At 38.5% G+C, this 21,394-nt stretch overlaps 1 protein-coding gene and 1 long non-coding RNA gene across 9 annotated transcripts in view; one reads left to right on the forward strand and one right to left on the reverse strand.

Moving 5' to 3' along the window:
* Positions 1-21,394, forward strand: part of PARVA (parvin alpha) — a 192,286-nt gene that overhangs the window by 124,937 nt on the left and 45,955 nt on the right. For all 7 annotated transcript variants that reach the window (XR_006714072.1, XR_006714074.1, XR_006714075.1 and 4 more), the window contains exon 5: positions 16,336-16,476. Coding sequence is in view for 1 of the 7 variants with exons in the window: in XM_045484548.1 (XP_045340504.1) it covers positions 16,336-16,476 (141 nt within the window). In the remaining 6 variants the exon portion in view is untranslated. The remainder of the gene's footprint in view (positions 1-16,335; positions 16,477-21,394) is intronic.
* Positions 1-21,394, reverse strand: part of LOC123601388 — a 54,799-nt gene that overhangs the window by 25,587 nt on the left and 7,818 nt on the right. The window lies entirely within an intron of this gene.

A 21,394-nucleotide genomic window follows, 5' to 3' on the forward strand; every position in this document is an offset into this window, starting at 1 on the left:
ATATCCAAAATATATAAAGAACTTCTACAACTCAACACAAAAAAATATAATTAATCTGATTTAAAAATGAGCAGAAGACCTGAATAGACATTTTCCCAAAGACATACAGGTAGCTTACAGACACATGAAAAGGTGCTCAACATCCGTAATCATCAGAGAAATGCAAATCACAACCACAAAGAGATCTCACCTTACACTTGTCAGAAATGGCTAAAATCAGGGGCACCTGGGTGCCTCAGTTGGTTAAGCGTCCAACTTCAGCTCAGGTCATGATCTCACTGTTCATGAGTTTGAGCCCCACATCAGGCTCTGTGCTCACAGCTCAGAGCCTGGAGCCTGCTTCAGATTCTGTGTCTCCCTCTCTCTGTCCCTCCCCTGCTCACTCTCTCTCTCTCTCTCAAATAAATAAACATTAAAAAAAAAAAAAAAAAAAAAGAAATGGCTAAAAAAAAAAAAAAAACCCACAAGCAATAACAAGTGTTGACCAGGATACGGAAGAAAGGGAACTCTCATGCACTGATGGTGGAAATGTAAAGTGGTACAGCCACCGTGAACAACAGTATGGAGGATCCTCAAAAACTCAGAAATACCATATCATCCAATAATTCCACTACTGGATATTTACCCAAAGAAAATGTAAACACTAATTTGAAAACATATATGCACTTCGGTGTTTACTGCAACTTCAGTTACAATAACCAAGTTACAGGAGTAACGTAAGTTACCATATCAGTGGGTAAATGGATAAAGAAAATGGGGTGTATATATACATATATAATAGAGTATTATTCAGCTATAAAAAGAATGTGGTCTTGCCATTTGGGACAACATAGATGGGCCTAAAGAGTATTGTGCTAAGTGAAATAAGTCAGAGAAAGACATTACCATATAATTTCATTTATATGTGGAATCTAAAAAGTAAAACAAAAACAGAATCACAAACACAGAGAACTGATGATTGCCAGAGAGGAGGGACTTGGGGGATGAGAAAAACAGTTGAAGGGGATTAAGAGGTGCAAACTTCCAGTTATAAAATAAATAAGTCATAGGGTTGAAGGTACAGTATGGAGAATATAGTTAATAATATTGGAATAACTTTATATAGTGACAGATGGTAAGTACATTCATCATGATGAGCATTTCATAATGTACATAATTATTAAATCACAGTGGCTCACCTGAACCTAATATGTCAACTATACTTCAATTAAAAATAGAAACAATTAAAAAATAAGTTTGCTATATTGTCAAAAAAAAAAAGCCCCTAGATTAAGATGTAGTTAAAAGTTATTCCAGATTATTAGTGCTTCCCAAGACAAAAGCAAACATATGTCCTTTTAGAGGAATGAACTTTAAACCCAGGCCACAAAAAACTCCCAGAGACAAAATTCCAAAGAAAACAGCTAAAAATCAGAAATTATCAAACACATGAGAAGCCACTTTGAGCAAAGATCAACAGAACAAGAAACTGTAAATTCATCCCACAAATGCTATATATTAACAACTGATAAGTTATGGAATATCAAATATGTTTAATGTCAAAATAAAAGTTTAAAAGACTATTGAAAGAATGATTTTTAAAAAGTAGCTATCAAAACTGGACAAGTCAATGTGAAAGAGAACCAAACAGAACTTCTGGAAATGAAAAAAAAAAATGTAATTAAATTAGAAACCTCAATGGATCAGACACAGCTAAAGAGGAATTTGTGAACTGGAAGTTGGCACTGAAGAAATTCCTCAGAATGCAATAAAGAGAGACAACAGTACCTAAAATAAGAAAGAATTAGAAGACAAAGATTTTTCTAAGAAAATCCAACATATGGCTAATTAGAATTCCAGCAGGAGAAGATAAGGAAAATGGAGCATAGGCAATATTTAAAGACATAATGAATGAGAATTTTCTAGAATTGATGAAAGATATTAATTCTCAGATTAAGGAAGCTCACAGATTCCCAGATAGGATAAATAACAAGAAATCTATACCTATGTACTTTATAATGAAACCTAAGAACACTGAAGACAAATTATTAAAAGCAGAGATTAAAAATAAATTACCAATTAAGGAACAACAGAGTGAAAGCTGTCTTTCATCAAGAACAGTAATAGTCTAAAGATAATAAAATGAAATCTTCAGAATTCAGGAAAAAAATGGTCAACTTATAAGTTATCCAGGAAAAAAAAAGCTGTTTCAAAAAATGAGAAAGTGAAGGCATTTTAAGCAAACATGAATTGAGAGGGTTTACTTCCAACAGATCCTCACTAAAGGGAATCTCTGAAGGATATGTACTCCAGGGACCGAGAAAAAAAAAATGAACCCAAAAGAAAGATCTGAAATGCAACAAAAATGATGAGCAACAGTCACCATGGTGGGCAGAATAAAAAGCTCAGAAATAAACCCATGCCTACATAGTCAATTAATCTGTGACAAATCTTACACCATACACAAAAATAAACTCAAAATGGATTAAAGGCCTACATATAAGACCTGAAACCATAAAAATCTTAGAAGAGAACATAAGCAGTAATTTCTTTGACACTGGCCATAGCAAATTTTTCTAGATATGTCTCCTAAGGTAAGGGAAACAAAAATAAAAAACATCAAAATAAAACTTTTGCACAGTGAAAAAAATGATCAAAAAAATGAAAAGGCAACCTACTGAATGGTAGGTTAAAAATGACATATCTGGGGGCACCTGGGTGGATCAGTCAGTTAAATGTTTAACTTCAGCCCAGGTCATAATGTCATAGTTTGTCGGTTCAAGCCCCACATCAGTCTCTGTGCTGACAGTTCAGAGCCTAAAGCCTGCTTCAGTTTCTGTGTCTCCGTCTCTCTGCCCCTCCCCCATTTGCGCTCTCGTTCTCTCGCTCGCTCTCTCAAAAATATTTAAAAAATTTTAATGATATATCTGATGAGGGGTTAATATCCAAAGTATATAAAGAACTTATACAACTCAGTGACAAAAAAGCAAATAATTCAATTAAAAATGGGCAGAGGACCTGAAAAGACATTTTTCCAAAGAAGACATACAGATGGTCAACAGACACATGAAAAGATGCTCAACATCAGGAAAATGCAAATAAAAACCACAATGAGAAATCATCTTACAACAGGGAGAATGACTGAAATAAAAAAGACAAATAACAAGTGTTGGTGAGGATACACAGGAAAGAGAACCCTTGTGCACTTTTGGTGGAAATGCAAATTGCTGCAACCACTGTGGAAAACAGCTTGGAGGTTCCTCAAAAAATTAAAAACAGAGGGGCACCTGAGTGGCTCAGTCAGTTAAGCGACCAGCGCTTGATTTTGGCTTAGTTCATGATCTCGCAGTTCGTGGAATTGAGTCCCATGTGGGGCTCTGTGCTGAGAGCACAGAGCTTGCTTAGGATTCTCTCTCCCCCATGCTCTCGCTTTGTCCTTCCCCCATTCATGCTCTGTCTCTCTCTCAATAAATATTTTTTTAATTAAAAACAGAAATATGCTATCATCCAATAATTTCACTACTAGTTACCTAAAGAAAACAAAAACACTAATTTGAAGATAGATGCACCCCAATATTTACTGCAGCATTATTTATAATAGCCAAGATATGGAAGCAACCCAAGCGTCTGATAGATGAATGAAAGAAATGGCACATATATTTATATTTATTATTTATATTTATGTTTATATTTTTTATATAATGGCATATTAGCCATGGAAAATGATGAGATCTTGCTATTTGTGACAGTATGGATGGGCCTAGAGGGTATTATGCTAAGTGAAATAAGTCAGACTGAGAAAGCCAAATATCATATGATTTCATTCATGTGGAATGTAAAAAAACATGACAAATGAATAAACAAAAAGCAGAATCATACCTAAAAATACAGAGAACAAACTTATGGTTGCCAGAAGGAAGGGGTAGAGGATAGACAAAATGCACAGAGGGGAATGGGAGACATAGCTTTCTGCTTATAGAATGAATAAGTCATGGGAATAAAATGTAGAGTATAGGGAATAAAGTCAGTGATATTATAATAGCCCTGTATGATGACAGATGGTAGCTATACTTGTGGTGAGCACAGCATAATGTATAGAGATGTTGAATCACTATGTTGTACACCTGAAACTAATGGAACATTGTCTGAACTGTACTCAAAACAATTTTTTTAACAAAATGAAAATCCTTTGCCTATGATAATAAAAAATCACCAAGGTAGGTAGATTGAAGCAATAATTAAATGAATATAAAAGAATCACAATAATTTCTAATTTGTTGATTTAAAAACTTAAGATAGAATCCCAGACAAATTATAGCATTTAAGTCAGGAAGAGCGTGAGAAGAGTCAAAGTGTGCTGACATCCTGTATTATTTAGTATGTGGATAAAGATACTAATTAACTTAATACTCTATTAAGTTAAATACACATGATAAATTTTTTAGGGTGGCCACTAAAATAGTAAAACAAAGTATATAACCTCCCTACTAGTAATGGGGGAAGAAATGAAATGAGAGAGATAAAAACCTTATTCCAGAAGAAGGCAAGGATGGAAGGGTGGATAAGAACCAGAAAAGCAGAATATTAGAAAGTTGAAAATAAGTTGGTGCAAGTGAATCCAAGTATATTGATGAACCCAGTCAATATAAATTGACTGTATCCATTTAAAAGACAAGGATTTTCATGAGGTCCCAACTATTGGGGCCTCATGAAGGTAAAAAGCTTCCGCACTGCAAAGGAAACAATCAACAAAACTAAAAGAAACCAATGGAATGGGAAAAGATATTTGCAAATGACATATCAGACAAAGGGCTAGTATCCCAAATCTATAAAAAACTCACCAAATCCACACCCAAAAAACATAATCCAGTGAAGAAATGGGCAGAAGACATGAATAGACACTTCTCTAAAGAAGACATCCAGATGGCCAACAGGCACATGAAAAGATACTCAACGTCGCTCCTCATCAGGGAAACACAAATCAAAACCACACTGAGATATCACTTCATGCCAGTCAGAGTGGTTAAAATGAACAAATCAGGAGACTATAGATGCTGGAGAGGATGTGGAGAAACGGGAACCCTCTTGAACTGTTGGTGGGAAGGCAAACTGGTGCAGCCGCTCTGGAAAACAGTGTGGAGGTTCCTCAAAAAATTAAACATAGATCTACCCTATGACCCAGCAATAGCACTGCTAGGAATTTACCCAAGGGATACAGGAATGCTGATGCATAGGGGCACTTGTACCCCAATGTTTATAGCAGCACTTTCAACAATAGCCAAATTAGGGAAAGAGCTTAAATGTCCATCAAATGATGAATGGATAAAGAAATTGTGGTTTATATATACAAGGGAATACTACTTGGCAATGAGAAAGAATGAAATATGGCCTTTTGTAGCAACATGGATGGAACTGGAGAGTGTTATGCTAAGTGAAATGAGTCATACAGAGAAAGACAGGTACCATATGTTTTCACTCTTATGTGGATCCTGAAAAACTTAACAGAAGACCATGGGGGAGGGGAAGGGGAAAAAAAAGGGAGGGAGGGAGCCAAAGCATAAGAGACTCTTAAAAACTGAGAATAAACTGAGGGTTGATGGGGGGTGGGAGGGAGGGGAAAGTGGGTGATGGGCATTGAGGAGGGCACCTGTTGGAATGAGCACTAGGAGTTGTAATGGAAACCAATTTGACAATAAATTCATATTTAAAAAAAAATAAAAAAAGACAAGGATTGTCAGACTAGATAGCCCAACAACATCTTGCTACATGCTATTTACAAGAGACATAATTTATGAGGGCAAAGAACAGTTTAAAGAGTGGGAAAAAATGGGGCACCTGGGTGGCTCAGTCGGTTGAGCGTCTCACTTTGACTCAGGTCATGATCTCGCGGTTTGTGAGTTCGAGCCCAGCTAAGGCTCTGTGTTGACAGCTCAGAGCCGGGAGCCTGCTTCGGATTCTGTCTCCCTCTCTCTCTGCTCCTCCCCCACTCATGCTCTGTCTCTCTCTCCTTCAAAAAAAAAAAACAAAAACAAAAACAAAACATTTAAAAAATGGGAAAAATTACATACGTTACACAAACACTAATTAAAAGAAAGCTGGAGTAACTGTTTTAATATTTGACAAAACAGACTTTAAGGCACTAAGCATTACTACGGAGAGTATATATTGAGGAGACTAAACCTACTAGGAAAATACAGCCATTTTAAACCTAAATGTACTTTTATGCATCGTTATATAAAAACTGAAAATGACAATCAGAATTACAAACACCTGATAAATCTGCCCTCACAGTGTTAGATTTTTAACATATTTTGTTTATGAACACATTAAGAAAATTTCAAAAGGATAGAGAAGATTTGGGGAAAGCAGTTAACCAGCCATGCCCCAAAACTAGAGTATTCTTTCCTTTCAACTGCACATGGAACACTTAAAAAGTGACTGTCAAATAAAGTAGGTCTCAACAAATTATTATACAGACCAAGTTCTCTAACCATGGTACGATAAAAAAAATTTTTCTAACAAAGCCTCTCCATATATTTGGAAATACAAATCTAATAACTCAGGAATCACTCATACTGGAAAGAGTATTTTCTGTACTCAAATTCTCTGAAGGATGTTGACATTAACATAGTATGATCTATACAGTAACTGTGTGTGTGTGTGTGTGTGTGTGTGTGTGTGTGTGTGTGTGTGAATATCCCAGTTTTTCTACCATTCAGAGTAATTGAGTTTATTCTTCCCTGTCTTGATACTTGAGAACTTGTGAATACTATTTCATTGTTTTCTAAAAATAATCACTCCAAAAGCACACTTGGATGCTAAACTCAAAAAACAAGAGAAAGATTCACAAAATAATCCTGAGAAAATTTTCTAAATAGCATCCTATTTCAAAATCATTCCTGTTACTTTATAACAAGTTAAACTAATGATGAACAATTTGCAGAACTATAGAAACATAAAAGGAACAATTTCGTGGAAGAATAAAATTTGAGCAATAGGAAGTTTTCGTGGAAGTTAGCCTAATAATAAAGAGCAAAAGAGGGAAACCAGGAGTCTTGAGAAAGAAATTATCTTTAAATACTTAATAACAATGAGTGAAATTACTATTTAACTACAGGAATATTTGAGTGGATCTGTTAAATTTTGAGGGTTGAATATTTCGAAAATAAATAGATAGGGGTAAATAAATAGGGGTAGAAATAGCAGAAAGAGGTTCTCAAATCTTCTCTTTTAAAATGTCATATAAATGAAAAATAAAATAAAATATCATAAAATTGAAATAAGTGATACAAGTTTACAAAATAGGGATAACTATGTTTTACCTTATTTCCATACCCAGAGAATGCTAAAGACTCAAAGAAACAATAATAGAACTAATAAGGAGATTTGATAAGATGACTATATTTAAGGAGAAAATCTTTAAGGCAACAAGCTTTTCTTTTTACCAGCAATGATCAGTTGGTAACACACACACACACACACACACACACACACACACACACGCACGCACATACACACACGCACACACACACGATGTTTATTGAAACTTTAATACAAATAGGAAAAAGGTGGCTTATAACCTGACTATATATCTACAGAGGAATAGTTGAATAAGTTCTAAGTCCTATAATGTATTATGTAGATTTTTTAAAAGAATGAGTTGTATCGATATGTACTGATGTAGAAAGATACTCATAATATGTGTTTGAGTGAGATATTTGGGACATATTTAGAAACTAAAAAGATAATAGAGAAGATCAATGAAACTAAGCTGGTTTTTTGAAAAGATAAACAGAATCAACAAACCTTTAGCTAGACTTACAGATACAGGACTCAAATAAAATCAGAAATGAAAGGGGAGTTATTACAACTTGTACTACAGAAATACAAAGAATCATAAGAGACTACTGTGAACAACTACACACCAAAATTGGGCAACCTAGGGGAAATTGATAAATTCCAGGAAATGTGCAACCTACCAAGACAGAATCATGAAGAAATAGAAAATCTGGACAAACTGATTATTAGTAAGTAGATTGAATCAGTAATCAAAAACTCCCCAATAAACAAAAGTCCAGGACCAGATGACTTCACTGGTGAATTCTACCAAACATTTAAAGAAAAATTACTACCAATCCGTAAACTCTTCCAAAATAGAGAAGAGGAAGAAAAACTTCCAGACTCATTTTACAAAACCAGCTACTAAAACCAGACAGGGATGTCACAAGGAAAACTACATTATCCCTAATGAACACAGATACAAAAATCCTCAACAAAGTGTTAACAAAGTGAATTCAACAATACATTAAAAGGATCATGCGCCATGATCAACTGGGATTTGTTCCAAGGATGCAAGAATGGTTTCACACCCACAAATCAATCGGTGTGATATGCCCATTAACAAAATGAAAGATAAAAACCACATGATCATCTCAATAGATGCAGAAAAAGCATTTGACAAAATTACACATCCATTCATGATAAAAATTCTCAATAGAATGGGTACAGAGAAACATATCTCGACATAATAAAGGCTCTATATAACAAGCCTACATACCCAATGGTGAAAAGCTGAAATCTTTTCCTCTAAGGAACAAGACAAGGATGCCCACTTTAGCCACTTTTATTCAACAAAGAATTGGAATTCCTAGCCATAACAATTAGACAAGAAAAAGAAATAAAAGGCATTCAAATTGGCAAGGAAGAAGTAAAACTGTCACTATATATATATATATATATATATATATATATATATATATACACACATACATACACACACACACATATATACATATAATACATATAATATAATACATATATATAATATATATTATATATAACTATATATATGTGTGTGTATCTATATATCTATATATCTATCTATATCTATATAGATAGATAGATATCAAGAAAACCCCAAAGACTCCACCAAAAAAAAAAAAAAACCTGTTAGAACTAGTAAACAAATTCAGTAAAGTCACAGGTACAAAATCAATATACAAAAATTTGTTGTATTTCTATACACTAATTAAACTATCAGAAAGAGAAATTAAGAAAACAGTCCCACAAGGAGTGAAAGACCCTCTGTGCTCATGAATTAGAAGAATATTACTAAATATTCTTCTACCCTAAGCAATCTACAGATTCAAGACAATCCCTATTAAGTTGCTAATGGTAGTTTTCACAGAAATATTGGAGTGGGAGAACTTGGCTTCCAGTTATGAAATAAGTCACAGAATGAAAGATACAGCATAAGGAATATAGTCAGTGATGTTGTAACAAGTGATGATGTGTCAAGACAAATGGTAGCTACACTTGTAGTGAACATAGCATCATGTATAGACTTGTTGAATCACTATGGTGTACGCTTCAAACTAATGCAACATTTTGTGTCAATTATGCGCAAATGAAAAATAAAAATAAAGACACATTGCACAGAAAAAAAAATGGAAAAAGGATCCTCAAGTTTGTAAGGAATCACACAAGACCTCAAATAGCCAAAGCAATCTTGAAACAGAAGACTAAGGGGTACCTCAGTGGCTCAGTAAGCTGAGCATCTGACTTTGGCTCAGGTCATGATCTCACAGTTCCTGGGCTCAAGCTCCACATCAGGCTCTGTGCTGACAGCTCAGAGCCTGGAGCCTGATTTGGATTCTGTGTCTCCCTCTGTCTCTGTTCCTCCCCTGCTCATGCTCTAAGCATGAGAGTTTTGTTTCTCTCTTAAAAAGAAATAAACATTAAAAAAAATTTTTTTTTCTTAAGAAAAAGAAGACCAAGCTGGAGGCATCATGCTCCCTGATTTCAAACTATTACAAAGCTCTAGTAGTCAAAACATTATGGTAGAGCATAAAAACAGATACATACGTTAATGGAACAGAATAGAGAGCCCAGAAATAAAGCCACACATATATAGCCAATTAATTTAAGCCAAAGGACCCAAGAATATACAGCTTCTGCAGTAAGTGTTGTTGGGAAAACTGGACAGCCACATGCAAAAGACTGAAAGTGAACCACTATCTTACAACGTATACAAACACTAACTCAAAATGGGTTAAGGACTTCAACATAAGACCTGAAACGATGTAACAAAATGAAAAGGCAACCTACCAAATGGGGATTTGGAAATATGTGCAAATCATATATCCGATAAGAGGTTAATATCCAATGTATATAAAGAACTCATGAAACTGAATAGCAGAAAGAAAGAAAGAAAGAAAGAAAAGGACAAAAAGAAAATAAAAAAATACAATTAAAAAACGCACAGATCTGAATGGACACTTTTCCAAAGAAGACACTCAGATTGCCAACAGACACATGAAAATATGCTCAACATCAGTTATCATCAGGGAAATGCAAACCAAAACCACAATGAGAGATTACCTCACACCAGTCAGAATTGGCTAGTATCAGAATGACAAGAAATAACCAAAACTGGCAAGGAAATGGAAAAAAGGGAACCCTTGTGCTCTGTTGGTAAGAATGTAAATTGGTGCAGCCACTCTGGAAAACAGTATGGGGGTTCTTTAAAAACTGAAAATGGACGGGGCGCCTGGGTGGCTTAGTTGGTTAAGCATCCAACTTCAGCTTGGGTCATGATCTCACGGTTCATGGATTTGAGCCCCCACGTCAGGCTCTGTGCTGACAGCTCGAGCCTGGAACCTGCTTCTGTGTCTCCCTCCCTCTCTGCCCTTCCTCATACATTCTCTCTCTCTCTCTCTCAAAAATAAAAAAAAATTTAAAAATTAAAAATGGAAATATCATATGATCCAGTGATTCCACTTCTGGTTTTTCCTAGAGAAAATGAAAATGCTACCTTGAAAGATATGTGCACTCCTCTGTTCACTGCAGCATTATTTACAATAGCCAAATATGAAAACAACCTAAGTGTCCATCAATGGATGAACAGATAAAAGAAGATACAGTGAATATACATTTATACCGTGGAGTATTACTTGGCCATAAAAAAATAATGCAATCTTGCCATTTACAACAACATAGATGGACTCTGAGGACACTATGCTAAGTGAAATACTATATGGTCATACTTATATGTTGAGTCTTTATTTAAAAAAATAAGCTCATAGATACAGAGACCAGATTGGTGGCTGCCAGAGGCAGGGGATTGGGGGGGGGGGTGGGCAAAGTGGGTGAAGGTGGTCAAAAGGTACGCAAAAGATGAGTTATATCCATATGTATTGACATTGGTATTCATAATATATGTTTGAGTGGAAAAACAAGTAGCAGAAAAATATATATACACAGTAATCTCACTTTCATTGAGGGAGAAAATGAGAGAATGCTTTCTGTTTGTGTAATTGTGTATGTGAGCATGGCATAGAAATACACCTAAAACTGTTAACAAAGTTTGCTTCAAGATCTTCTATCTACTCAAATCCACATAATACCAATGCCATTGCCTAAAATAAAATATCCAACAAAATTAAAAGCAAAAAAAAAAAAAAAAAAAACAACCCAAAAAAACTAAAGTAGAAAAAAAGTCAAACAGAATTACATTTTCTCAAAAATTAGTATGCAAAAGAAATAAACAAACCATAGAAAGTCTTCTCCTGAATAATGCCAGATGCTAAAATACACAACTTTTTTTTTTTAATTTTAAGAAGGCATTATAATAGCATTGTGGCAATTAAAAAATATTGGCAGAAACAGAAAAAAATGAGTATTCTAGTAGGTCATGTATAAAATCCAATTTTTAAAAAATGAGAACAGAATGGACAACAGTGCAGAAAAAGTTTTTGAGCTAATAAACAGACTCAGGGACCTAAGAAGTCCAACGTCAGCAGAAGGTTATAAATATGAAACCTTATAAGCCATGATGTAACAAAACAGGGCAGGTGGGTACGCAGTCTCCTCCCCTCTCCCTCTCCCCAAGCCCTCTCCCAAGACTGTCATCACTATCCCCAGTGATCTTTTCCTCTCAGCCAAGATAAAGCTGCAGAAATTTTCTTAACCGAGCACTTCGGGCAGCCTCTACCAAACTACCCAAACTGTGATTGCAGTATTAGATGCAAACAACTTGTCATTTCTTCAGTAGGAGAGGATCCAAGATAAGAATCTGCGGCCCCAAAAATGGAAAAGGCACACGTGATCTCTTCAAGTATGAACAATCAAGAGGAAGACATTTAAATATAGGCTTATTGCTCTGGAAAACAGTGTGGAGATTCCTCAAAAAATAAAAAAGAGATCTACCCTATGACCCAGCAATAGCACTGCTAGGAATTTACCCAAGGGATACAGGAGTGCTGATGCATAGGGGCACTTGTACCCCAATGTTTATAGCAGCGCTTTCAACAATAGCCAAATTATGGAAAGAGCCTAATTGTCCATCAACTGACGAATGGATAAAGAAATTGTGATTTATATACACAATGGAATACTACTTGGCAATGAGAAAGAATGAAATCTGGCCATTTGCAGCAATGTGGATGGAACTAGAGGGTATTATGCTAAGTGCAATAAGTCAAACAGAGAAAGATACCGTATGCTTTCACTCATATGTGGATCCTGAGAAACTTAACAGAAGACCATGGGGGAGGGGAAGGGGGGAGGGAGTTACAGAGGGGGAGGGAGGCAAACCCTCCCTTTAAGTCTTTAAGAGACTCATAAATACTGAGAACAAACTGAGGGTTGATGGGGGGTGGGGGAGAGGGGAAAGTGGGTGATGGGCATTGAGGAGGGCACCTGTTGGGATGAGCACTGGGTGTTGTATGGAATCCAAGTTGACAATAAATTATATTTAATAAAAAAATAAAAATAAATTAAAAAAATAAATATAGGCTTATTAAATCCCTGACATTTAGAAATAAAGAATGATGGCCCTGGGGCACCTGGGTGGCTCAGCCGGTTAAGAGTCTCACCGTTGATTTTGGCTCAATTCATGATCTCACTCATGAAATCGAGCCCCACATCGGGCTCACGGACAGCATGGAGGCTGCTTGGGATTCTCGCTCTCTCTCCCTCTCTCTGCCCCTTCCCCACTTATGCATGATCTCTCTCTTTCTCTCACAAAAATAAAATACATAAACTTAAAAAAAAAAAAAAAAGAATGATGGCCATAAGCAACTAAAGAGAAGAGAAAGATAATACTTGGGCCTTCGAGGTGTAAATAGCTTGAGCTCATTCTATCCAGGTGCAGAAAATAATTTCTTTTTTTAACGTTTATTTATTTTTGAGAGAGAGAAAGAGCATGAGCAGTGGAGGGACAGAGAGAGATTGGGACACAGAATCTGAAGCAGGCTCCAGACTCTGAGATGTTGGCTCAGAGCCCCATGTGGGGCTCAAACTCACGAGCTGCAAGATCATGACCTGAGCTGAAATCAGATGCTCAACCGACTGAGTCACCCAAGTGTCCCAGATACAATTCTTTTTTTTTTTTTTTTAATGTTTATTTATTTTTGAGAGACAGAGCGTGAGCAGGGGAGGGGCAGAGAGAGAGGGAGACACAGAATCCGAAGCAGGCTCCAGGCTCTGAGCTGTCAGCACAGAGCCCAAGGCAGGGCTCACACCCACAAACCATGAGATCATGACCTGAGCTGAAGTCAGACGCTTAACCGAATAAGCCACCCAGGCGCCCTCCCCCCAACCCCGAAAATAATTCTTAAATCCATAGAAAACTGCAGAAATTCTCCAATGAACAATCTCATCTTCAAATAACTACCCAAGGCACATTTGAGCTGGATAAGATATAACTGCAGAAAAATAAAAGAAATACTATAAGCATTGGGGAAACCATTGCTGTAGGTTTAATTCTTTTGTGTGGTGCTCCTTAAAAATGTGGAGAAAAGACATTTTAAGCATATTTTGGAGTGTCCGTTCTATCAATCTTGAATGGGTTGTGGAGAGTAGATTCGGTGAATCCAACAGCAGATAATACTTCCCATTATTTAACTCAAAGCTGTTCTCTTTAACAGATAAAAATGTAGACCTGTAAGTATTAAGTTATACCATTGGATGCAAGAACAATTGATTTTAAAACACACCATTTTATAAGTACCACTCAGAAAAAGAAAAAATCATGTCAATTACTATTACTCAAAGCTTACCAATTCCTTAGAATTTTTATTTCCTACTTTTTGAAAGTGTTCTTCTAGGCTTATTAAGGTATGGAAGTGCCCACACTATGAAGAGGTAGGACGCAGTGCACACACGTGGAAGCAATGAGAACCCCTGTCTTCCACCAGGCTGACAACAATTATAGAATGCCATCCATCTTATGACACTCTTATTTCAGGGATGTTAAAAAGTGAAAAACAACAACAAAAAAGTGCGCCCTAAAATTCATGAAATGGGACACACCAAATAAGTTACATTTCCAGTGGGTTTAAAAGGAAAGAAGGTTTGGGGCGCCTGGGTGGCTCAGTCGGTTAAGTGTCCGACTTCAGCTCAGGTCACGATCTCGCGGTCCGTGAGTTCAAGCCCCGCGTCAGGCTCTGGGCTGATGGCTCAGAGCCTGGAGCCTGCTTCCGATTCTGTGTCTCCCTCTCTCTCTGACCCTCCCCCGTTCATGCTCTGTCTCTCTCTGTCCCAAAAATAAATAAACATTAAAAAAATAAATAAATGAAAGAAGATTTTTAAAACAGATATGTCTCTGGCAGCAAGGGAAATAAAAGCTAAAAGGAACTACTGGGATCTCATCAAGATAAAAAGCACAGGGAAGGAAACCATCAACAAAACTAAAAGGCAACCGATGGAATGGGAGAAGATATTTGCAAATGACATATGGATAGAGGATTAGTATCCAAAATCTGTAAAGAACTTACCAAACTGGCCCCCCAGAAACAAATAATCCAGTGAAGAAAGGGACAGAAGACACGAATAGACACTTTTCCAAAGAAGACATCCAGATGGCTAACAGACACATGAAAAAATGCTCAACATCACTCATCATTAGGGACATACAAATCAAAACCACAATGAGATACCACCTCACATTTGTCAGAAAGATTATAATTAACAACTCAGGAAACAACAGGTGTTGGCGAGGATGTGGAGAAACGGGAACCCTCTTGCACTGTTGGTGGGAATGCAAACTGGTGCAGCTGCTCTGGAAAACAGTGTGGAGGTTCCTCAAAGAATTAAAAATAGAACTACCCTACTACCCAGCAATTGCACTGCTAGGTATTTACCCAAAGGATACAAAAATGCTGATTCGAAGGGGCACACGCACCCCAATGTTTATAGCAGCACTATCAACAATAACCAAATTGGAGCACCTGGGTGGCTCAGTCGGTTAAGCATCCAACTCTTGGTTTTGGGCTCAGGTCATGATCTCACAGTTTCCTGAGCTTCACCCCTGCGTCAGGCTCTGCACTGATGGTATGGAGACTGCTTGGGATTCTCTCTCTCTCTCTCTCTCTCTCTGTCTCTCTCTCTCTGCACCTCCCCTACTCACACTGTCTCTGTCTCTCTCAAATAAATAAACTTTTAAAAAAAATAGCCAAATTATGGAAAGAGCCCAATGTCCACCGATTGATGAAAGGATAAAGAAAATGTGGTGTATGTATAAACAACTGAATACTACTTGGCAATGAAAAAGAATGAAATCTTGCCATTTGCAACAACATGGATGGAACTAGAATATATTATGCTAAGCAAAATAAGTCAGAGAAAGATATCATATGATTTCACTCATATGTGGAATTTAAGAAGTGAAACAGATGAACATAGCAGAAGGGAAGGCAAAATAAGATAAAAACAGAGGGAGGCAAATCATAAGAGACCCTTAAATACAGAGAACAAACTGAGGGTGGCTGGAGGGGAGGTGGGTGGGGGATGGGTTAAATGGGTGATAGGCATTAAGGAGGGCACTTAGGATGAGCACTGGGTGTCACATGTAAGACAGGAATCACTGGGTTCTACTCCTGAAGCCAAGACTGAGCTGTAAGTTAACTAACTTGAATTTAAATTCAAAAAATAATAAAACAGATAAATGTGATTCAGCGTGACACATACCTACACATGACACATACAAAATGCCTTGAATGAAGAGGAGTGCCAGGGGAGGCACGCAAGCCTTTCCGGTCGGGGCCCAGAGTATGCTTGGAGAAGGCAAAGATGAAGAGAAGGAAAAATCCAGAATGCTGGGAAAGAGTTCAGGTACGACAGGCTGGGCTACATGCCCCACTCTGAGCTCACACAGCTCTCTCAATGCTGGTGACACATCAGATGAGGCGGGGAGAGCAGTGTCCCTCACAGAGCAGGTGCTCAGTATATACTTGCTGAGCGAGTGAACGTGTGAGCATGTGTGTTTGTGGGAGCGAGTGAACGAGTGTGTGAGTTAGGGGTGTCTGTGGCCAGAGATAACAGCTGTTCTCTTTCCCCCCGCCCTTGTCACCCCAGAAAAACTTGAGAGCGAGAAGCTGAACGTTGCTGAAGTCACCCAGTCAGAGATTGCTCAGAAGCAAAAGTTGCAGACCGTCCTGGAGAAGGTCAACGAAACCCTGAAGCTTCCTCCCAGGAGCATCAAGTGGAATGTAGACTGTGAGTTTTACAAAGAAGGATGGAACGGTTAAATGTCCCCTGTGGCCCCCACCCTGGGGTTTCCCCACAAAGCCATCCAGGACGCTGGCAGGCCCCGGGTGGATGCAAACCCATTTATCATTGAGTGAGACGTGCCCTTCTTTAGAGAACTTTTCCTCTGTGCTGCTGGGAAAATGACAAAGTGTCCAAAGCCAGTGTGCTTTTCTGTGAAAGGCCGTTTGTAGCAAGTTCACGTGAGCTAGGGAGCAGAGGAGACTGCTACGGATTGAGCTACTTCTAAGCCCCTGTACAACCTTTTGAGAAAGCCACGCGTCCAGCTCATAGAGGCTTCAAGAAGCCAAAATCCCTACGTTCAGGCAGCTGAGGAGCAGGGGAGCAAGGACTTGGCTCTGTTTTGAAGCCCATGCCCTTCCTCTCAGCCCCTTATTTTCCAGAAGGAGCAAAGGTCTGGGGCTGAGATCGCAGGCCCTGGAACAGGATTTTCAAATTCAGGTTGCATGGCCAGTGTCGCTTGAATATCTCCAAAAGTTATAAACTGCTTGTTCTTTTGCTACTTTAAGAGCCCGCCAGGCAAATATGGACATGATGAGTCCATAACAGAATCAGCCTTGAATCAGCAGATCAGGTGACTCCAGTAGCAACCTCAGATTTCTCAGAGGGAGTCCAGAGTTGTTCTGTTCTTTGTAATCGATGAAAATATGAATTCAGATTAATAAAATGATTTAGATCGTGTTCTCTGCTTTTAAGTATTAAGGGGTTAAGTTCTAGACAAAATCGTATCCAGTTTAAACAACATAAAATGGACACCTTCCCCCTCCCCCCAAAAAACCACCTTTCCAACTTGGGAAAGAAAAGGAAATCTTGGGGCACCTGGGTGGCTCAGTGGGTTAAGCGTCTGACTTCAGCTCGGGTCATGATCTCGCGGTTTGTGAGTTCGAGCCCCGCATTGGGCTCCGTGCTGACAGCTCAGAGCCTGGAGCCTGCTTCGGATTCTGTGTCTCCCTCTCTCTCTGCCTCTCCCCTGCTGTGTCTCTCTGTCTCAATAATAAATAAATAGTTAAAAAAAGGAAAAGGATATCTTTATTCCTCAGCTTAGAGACCCAGTAGCTGCCAGACCCAACCTCTTCAGCAAGTTTCTAGCAACTGACATTGGAGGCGAGACAACAGGTAGCTCCTTCAGCATAATCATACCTTTGCGTGCACATCACACAGTGCTTGAAACAGGGCGACCTCTGTGTGATGGAGAGAAACACCGGGAAGAGGGGAAGCCACGAACTGGGTCCTGATTGCTGCCCCAAAGGCCAGGAATGCTAACAGTGTTGGAGGAGGGGGGAGGGCGCCTGATTACTAGTGTGGGAACTTCATCTACCTTGCGGAAATCCACAATAGTCGTGAGCATTGAAGTCCTCTGATAAAGACCCCTGCTTAGTTTTGTTTCAACCTATTTCCTCCTCCCTGAATGTGGACCATCTCCATGCACCCCTCCCAACAAAACACCTTTTCACTTACCAGGGAACCCAGTTTCGGAAAGATTGAGATAGAATGGAATTTTTTTTTTTTTTTTTTTTTTTTGAGAGAGAAGGAGAAACAGAGCACTTGCACCAGCAAGGGGGCATGGGGGGCAGAGGGAGAGAGAGAATCTCAAGCAGGCCTCATGCCCAGCATGGAGCAGGAAGTGCGGGGCTGGATCTCCCCGAGATCACAACCTGATCCAAAATCCAGAACCGTCCTGAGCCAAAATCCTGAACCATCCAGGCGTCCCAGCATGGAACTTTTTAAAGCCACTTCAGGACCATGGTCTTTAGTGGCTTCTAATGATTTGTTTGTTTCATGGTTACCTTCATTTCTTTAAAAAAAATTTTTTTAATGCTTATTTATTTTTGAGAGAGAGAGACAGAGACAGAGCGTGATGGGGGAGGGTCAGAGAGAGGGAGACACAGAATCTGAAACAGGCTCCAGGCTCCGAGCTGTCAGCACAGAGTCCGACGCGGGGCTCGAACTCACGAACTGTGAGACCATGACCTGAGCCGAAGTCGGACGTTTAACTGAATGAGCCACCCAGGCACACCCTTCATTTGTTATGGGGATACGTGTACGAGTAAAATAATCACCCGTGTTGCCACTCTCATCTGGCTGTTTTCATTTTTTGCCCACTACTGTCCCTATCAATGCAAATGTTTACTCACACTCCTGTGTTTTGTTATTTTCTCTTAATATTATATCAGATTTTCTATATTCCCATGTAGTATTCATTATCCCATGTATTCACTATCCCAGGTAGCCATTATTTTTGATGGCTGCTTCTATTTCACTGGGTAGAAAGTCCCATAGGGATCTTAAACCCTACATTGACATTGATCCTATTAGGATGTTTGCTCGCCTACTGGCTACTGTCAGGGCCAAGTCAAATGTCTTAGGTTGGGTCTCTTTTTGCTTCTCTCGAGTTATTCCTGTCAGATAGATTTCCAAAACGGAGATGAAGTACCAGGCCGGAGGGATCATTCTCTCAGCGGCTAGATCCCTGTGATGACTGTTTACAAGCATGAATGGTTTCTTCCATAAGGGATGTGATGGGTCCAACTCCTGGAGAGAAGTTCTGTCCCTCCCCTCTGCTATTCTCTCTAGCTCCTAGACATTGTGTCATCTTTCCACTCAGGACGAAGGTGGCAGAGACAGCTGTGAGTTACCAAGGCTCTTGATCTAGGGCTTTAGGGAGGTCTGCCTTTTCTTCTTGCTTTATTCACAACAATTTTCATGATTAAAAAGCTATAAAATGAAAACAAATTTGAATATTAACAGCTAACATATCTATGGTGCTTACTGTATGCTTTGTACTATTCTAAACCGTTTACATATTTTCATCCTTGTAATCCTCACTCAACCATCTGAGGTAAGAATTCTATTATCCCCATTTTACAGATGGGAAAATAGAGGCAGAGAGCGATTCAGAGACAATGAATGTAAGCTTTAAGAAGTCAGGGATTTTTGTTTCTTCACTACTGAATCCCCAGAAAGTGGAAGAGCAACTTGCAAATACCAGACACAGTAATATTTGCTGAAGGAGTGTCCTTGTCCAAGGTCACACGGGTGGTGACGGGTGTAGCCAGAACTGAAAGAGAGTCTTGCCGTGGAGCCCGTGCACTGAGCCTACGCATGCGGTCCCTCTAAGCTGCCCACCCAGAGACGGGGACTGTCAACCTGTGGTGTTCCCCTTCAGGTCGAGTGTGAGTGTGTGTGTAAGAAACAGATAAGTAAATTAAATGTGTGTATACATAATTACATATTTTTTTTACAAAGATGAGATCAGTTTATAAGATGTATATCTTCACAGATCATTAAATATTCTTTCATTTTTAATATTATGTAGCAGGATATCGTATGGCTATAGTATAATCTATTTAATGAATAATGGATTTTAAGATTGTTTTCCATTTTTCCACTATTATCAACGTAGCCTGATGAGTTCTGTCTGCTGATAGCCACAATTACTTTTTTAGTTCAAATACCTAAGAGTGGCATTCTAAGGCCAACGTGTGTGTATATTTCTAAGGTCATAATACGTATTGTCAAATTGTCTCCAAAAAAAATTACACCAATTGATATTTCCACCACAACTCCTATTTGGAGGACTATGCCTAACTCAGCAGCTCCTTTGAAAATGTCCACCAGCTCCTGGCACAATGGCTAAGTGCCCAATTTATATAGTAGAGCCTGGGCGCACCTCTAAATCTGCACAGTGCCATCCTGACCCAAGGGCAGGACCACAGAATCCCTAGATTCTATCTGGCATCAGGGAGAAAACCAGGAGATAAGCTCAAATGTAGCAATGATGAGGGGACCCCAATAGATGAAGGTTGTTAGGATTTTTCTTAATTGAAAAGATGAGGGGCGCCTGGGTGTCTCAGTCGATTGAACGTCTGACTTCGACTCAGGTCATGATCTCACGGTTCATAAGTTTGAGCCCCGCGTCGGGCTCTGTGCTGACAGCTCAGAGCCTGGAGCCTGCTTCAGATTCTGTGTCTCCCTCTCTCTGCCCCTTCCCTGTTTATGCGCGCTCTCTCTGTCTCTCTCTCTCTCTCTCAAAAATAAATAAACACTAAAGAAATTTTAAAAAGAAAAAAGATGACATACCTTTATTCTAAAAAATTTTTGAAATAGGAAACTATCATATTTTCATTTTTTTAATATTCCTTTCCAAGTCTTGGCCACAAGCATGTGTGTGTGTGTGTGTGTGTGTACACACATATATGTATATGTATTTACATGTATGTATATCCATAAATGTGTATCTTTACATTGTTTCTATTATTTCTGTTTAACATTACACTATTAATATTTATAGTTACACTGTTTCAACAGTGATTTTCAGTGTGTGGAAATCATTCCATTATGTGGATATACCATAACTTATTAAAGCAGTGATTATTAACCATTCTTGGCCCAACCTAGTGATTTGCCAGGAAAACTCAGGCGTCACTGAGGAGAGTAGCAGCTGTGGGTAGCAATTAGGCCTTGGGGACCAGGACACTTGTGCTTTTTTTCATCTGTTTTGCCTAATGGCTTTTAAACAAAGGGTTTCTCTGCCTAATAAAAAAAAATGTTTTTGAAAACCACCAGTCTGAACTATCCTCTTATTATAGTGTTTTCCAGATTTTTAAATACTATATTACACAATAATTAACATCTTTGCACATGTGTGTGTGTGAGAGAGAGAAAGAGAGAGGAAGAGAGAAACTGTATAATTATTTCTTTTGAAAAACTTCCCAGGAGAACCGAGCACTCCTCGATAGAGACTGGCATCTGTATGGTGCTTATAAAATAGCTCTATACTGCTCAGTACAACAGTCAAGATGAAGTACAGTGTCACTGGTGGGTAAGAACAACCTTTTTGACCACATCTTCTCTAGCACTATGTTTT

The sequence above is a fragment of the Leopardus geoffroyi genome, chromosome D1 (genome assembly GCF_018350155.1).
Source record: "Leopardus geoffroyi isolate Oge1 chromosome D1, O.geoffroyi_Oge1_pat1.0, whole genome shotgun sequence".
Lineage (NCBI taxonomy): Eukaryota > Metazoa > Chordata > Mammalia > Carnivora > Felidae > Leopardus > Leopardus geoffroyi.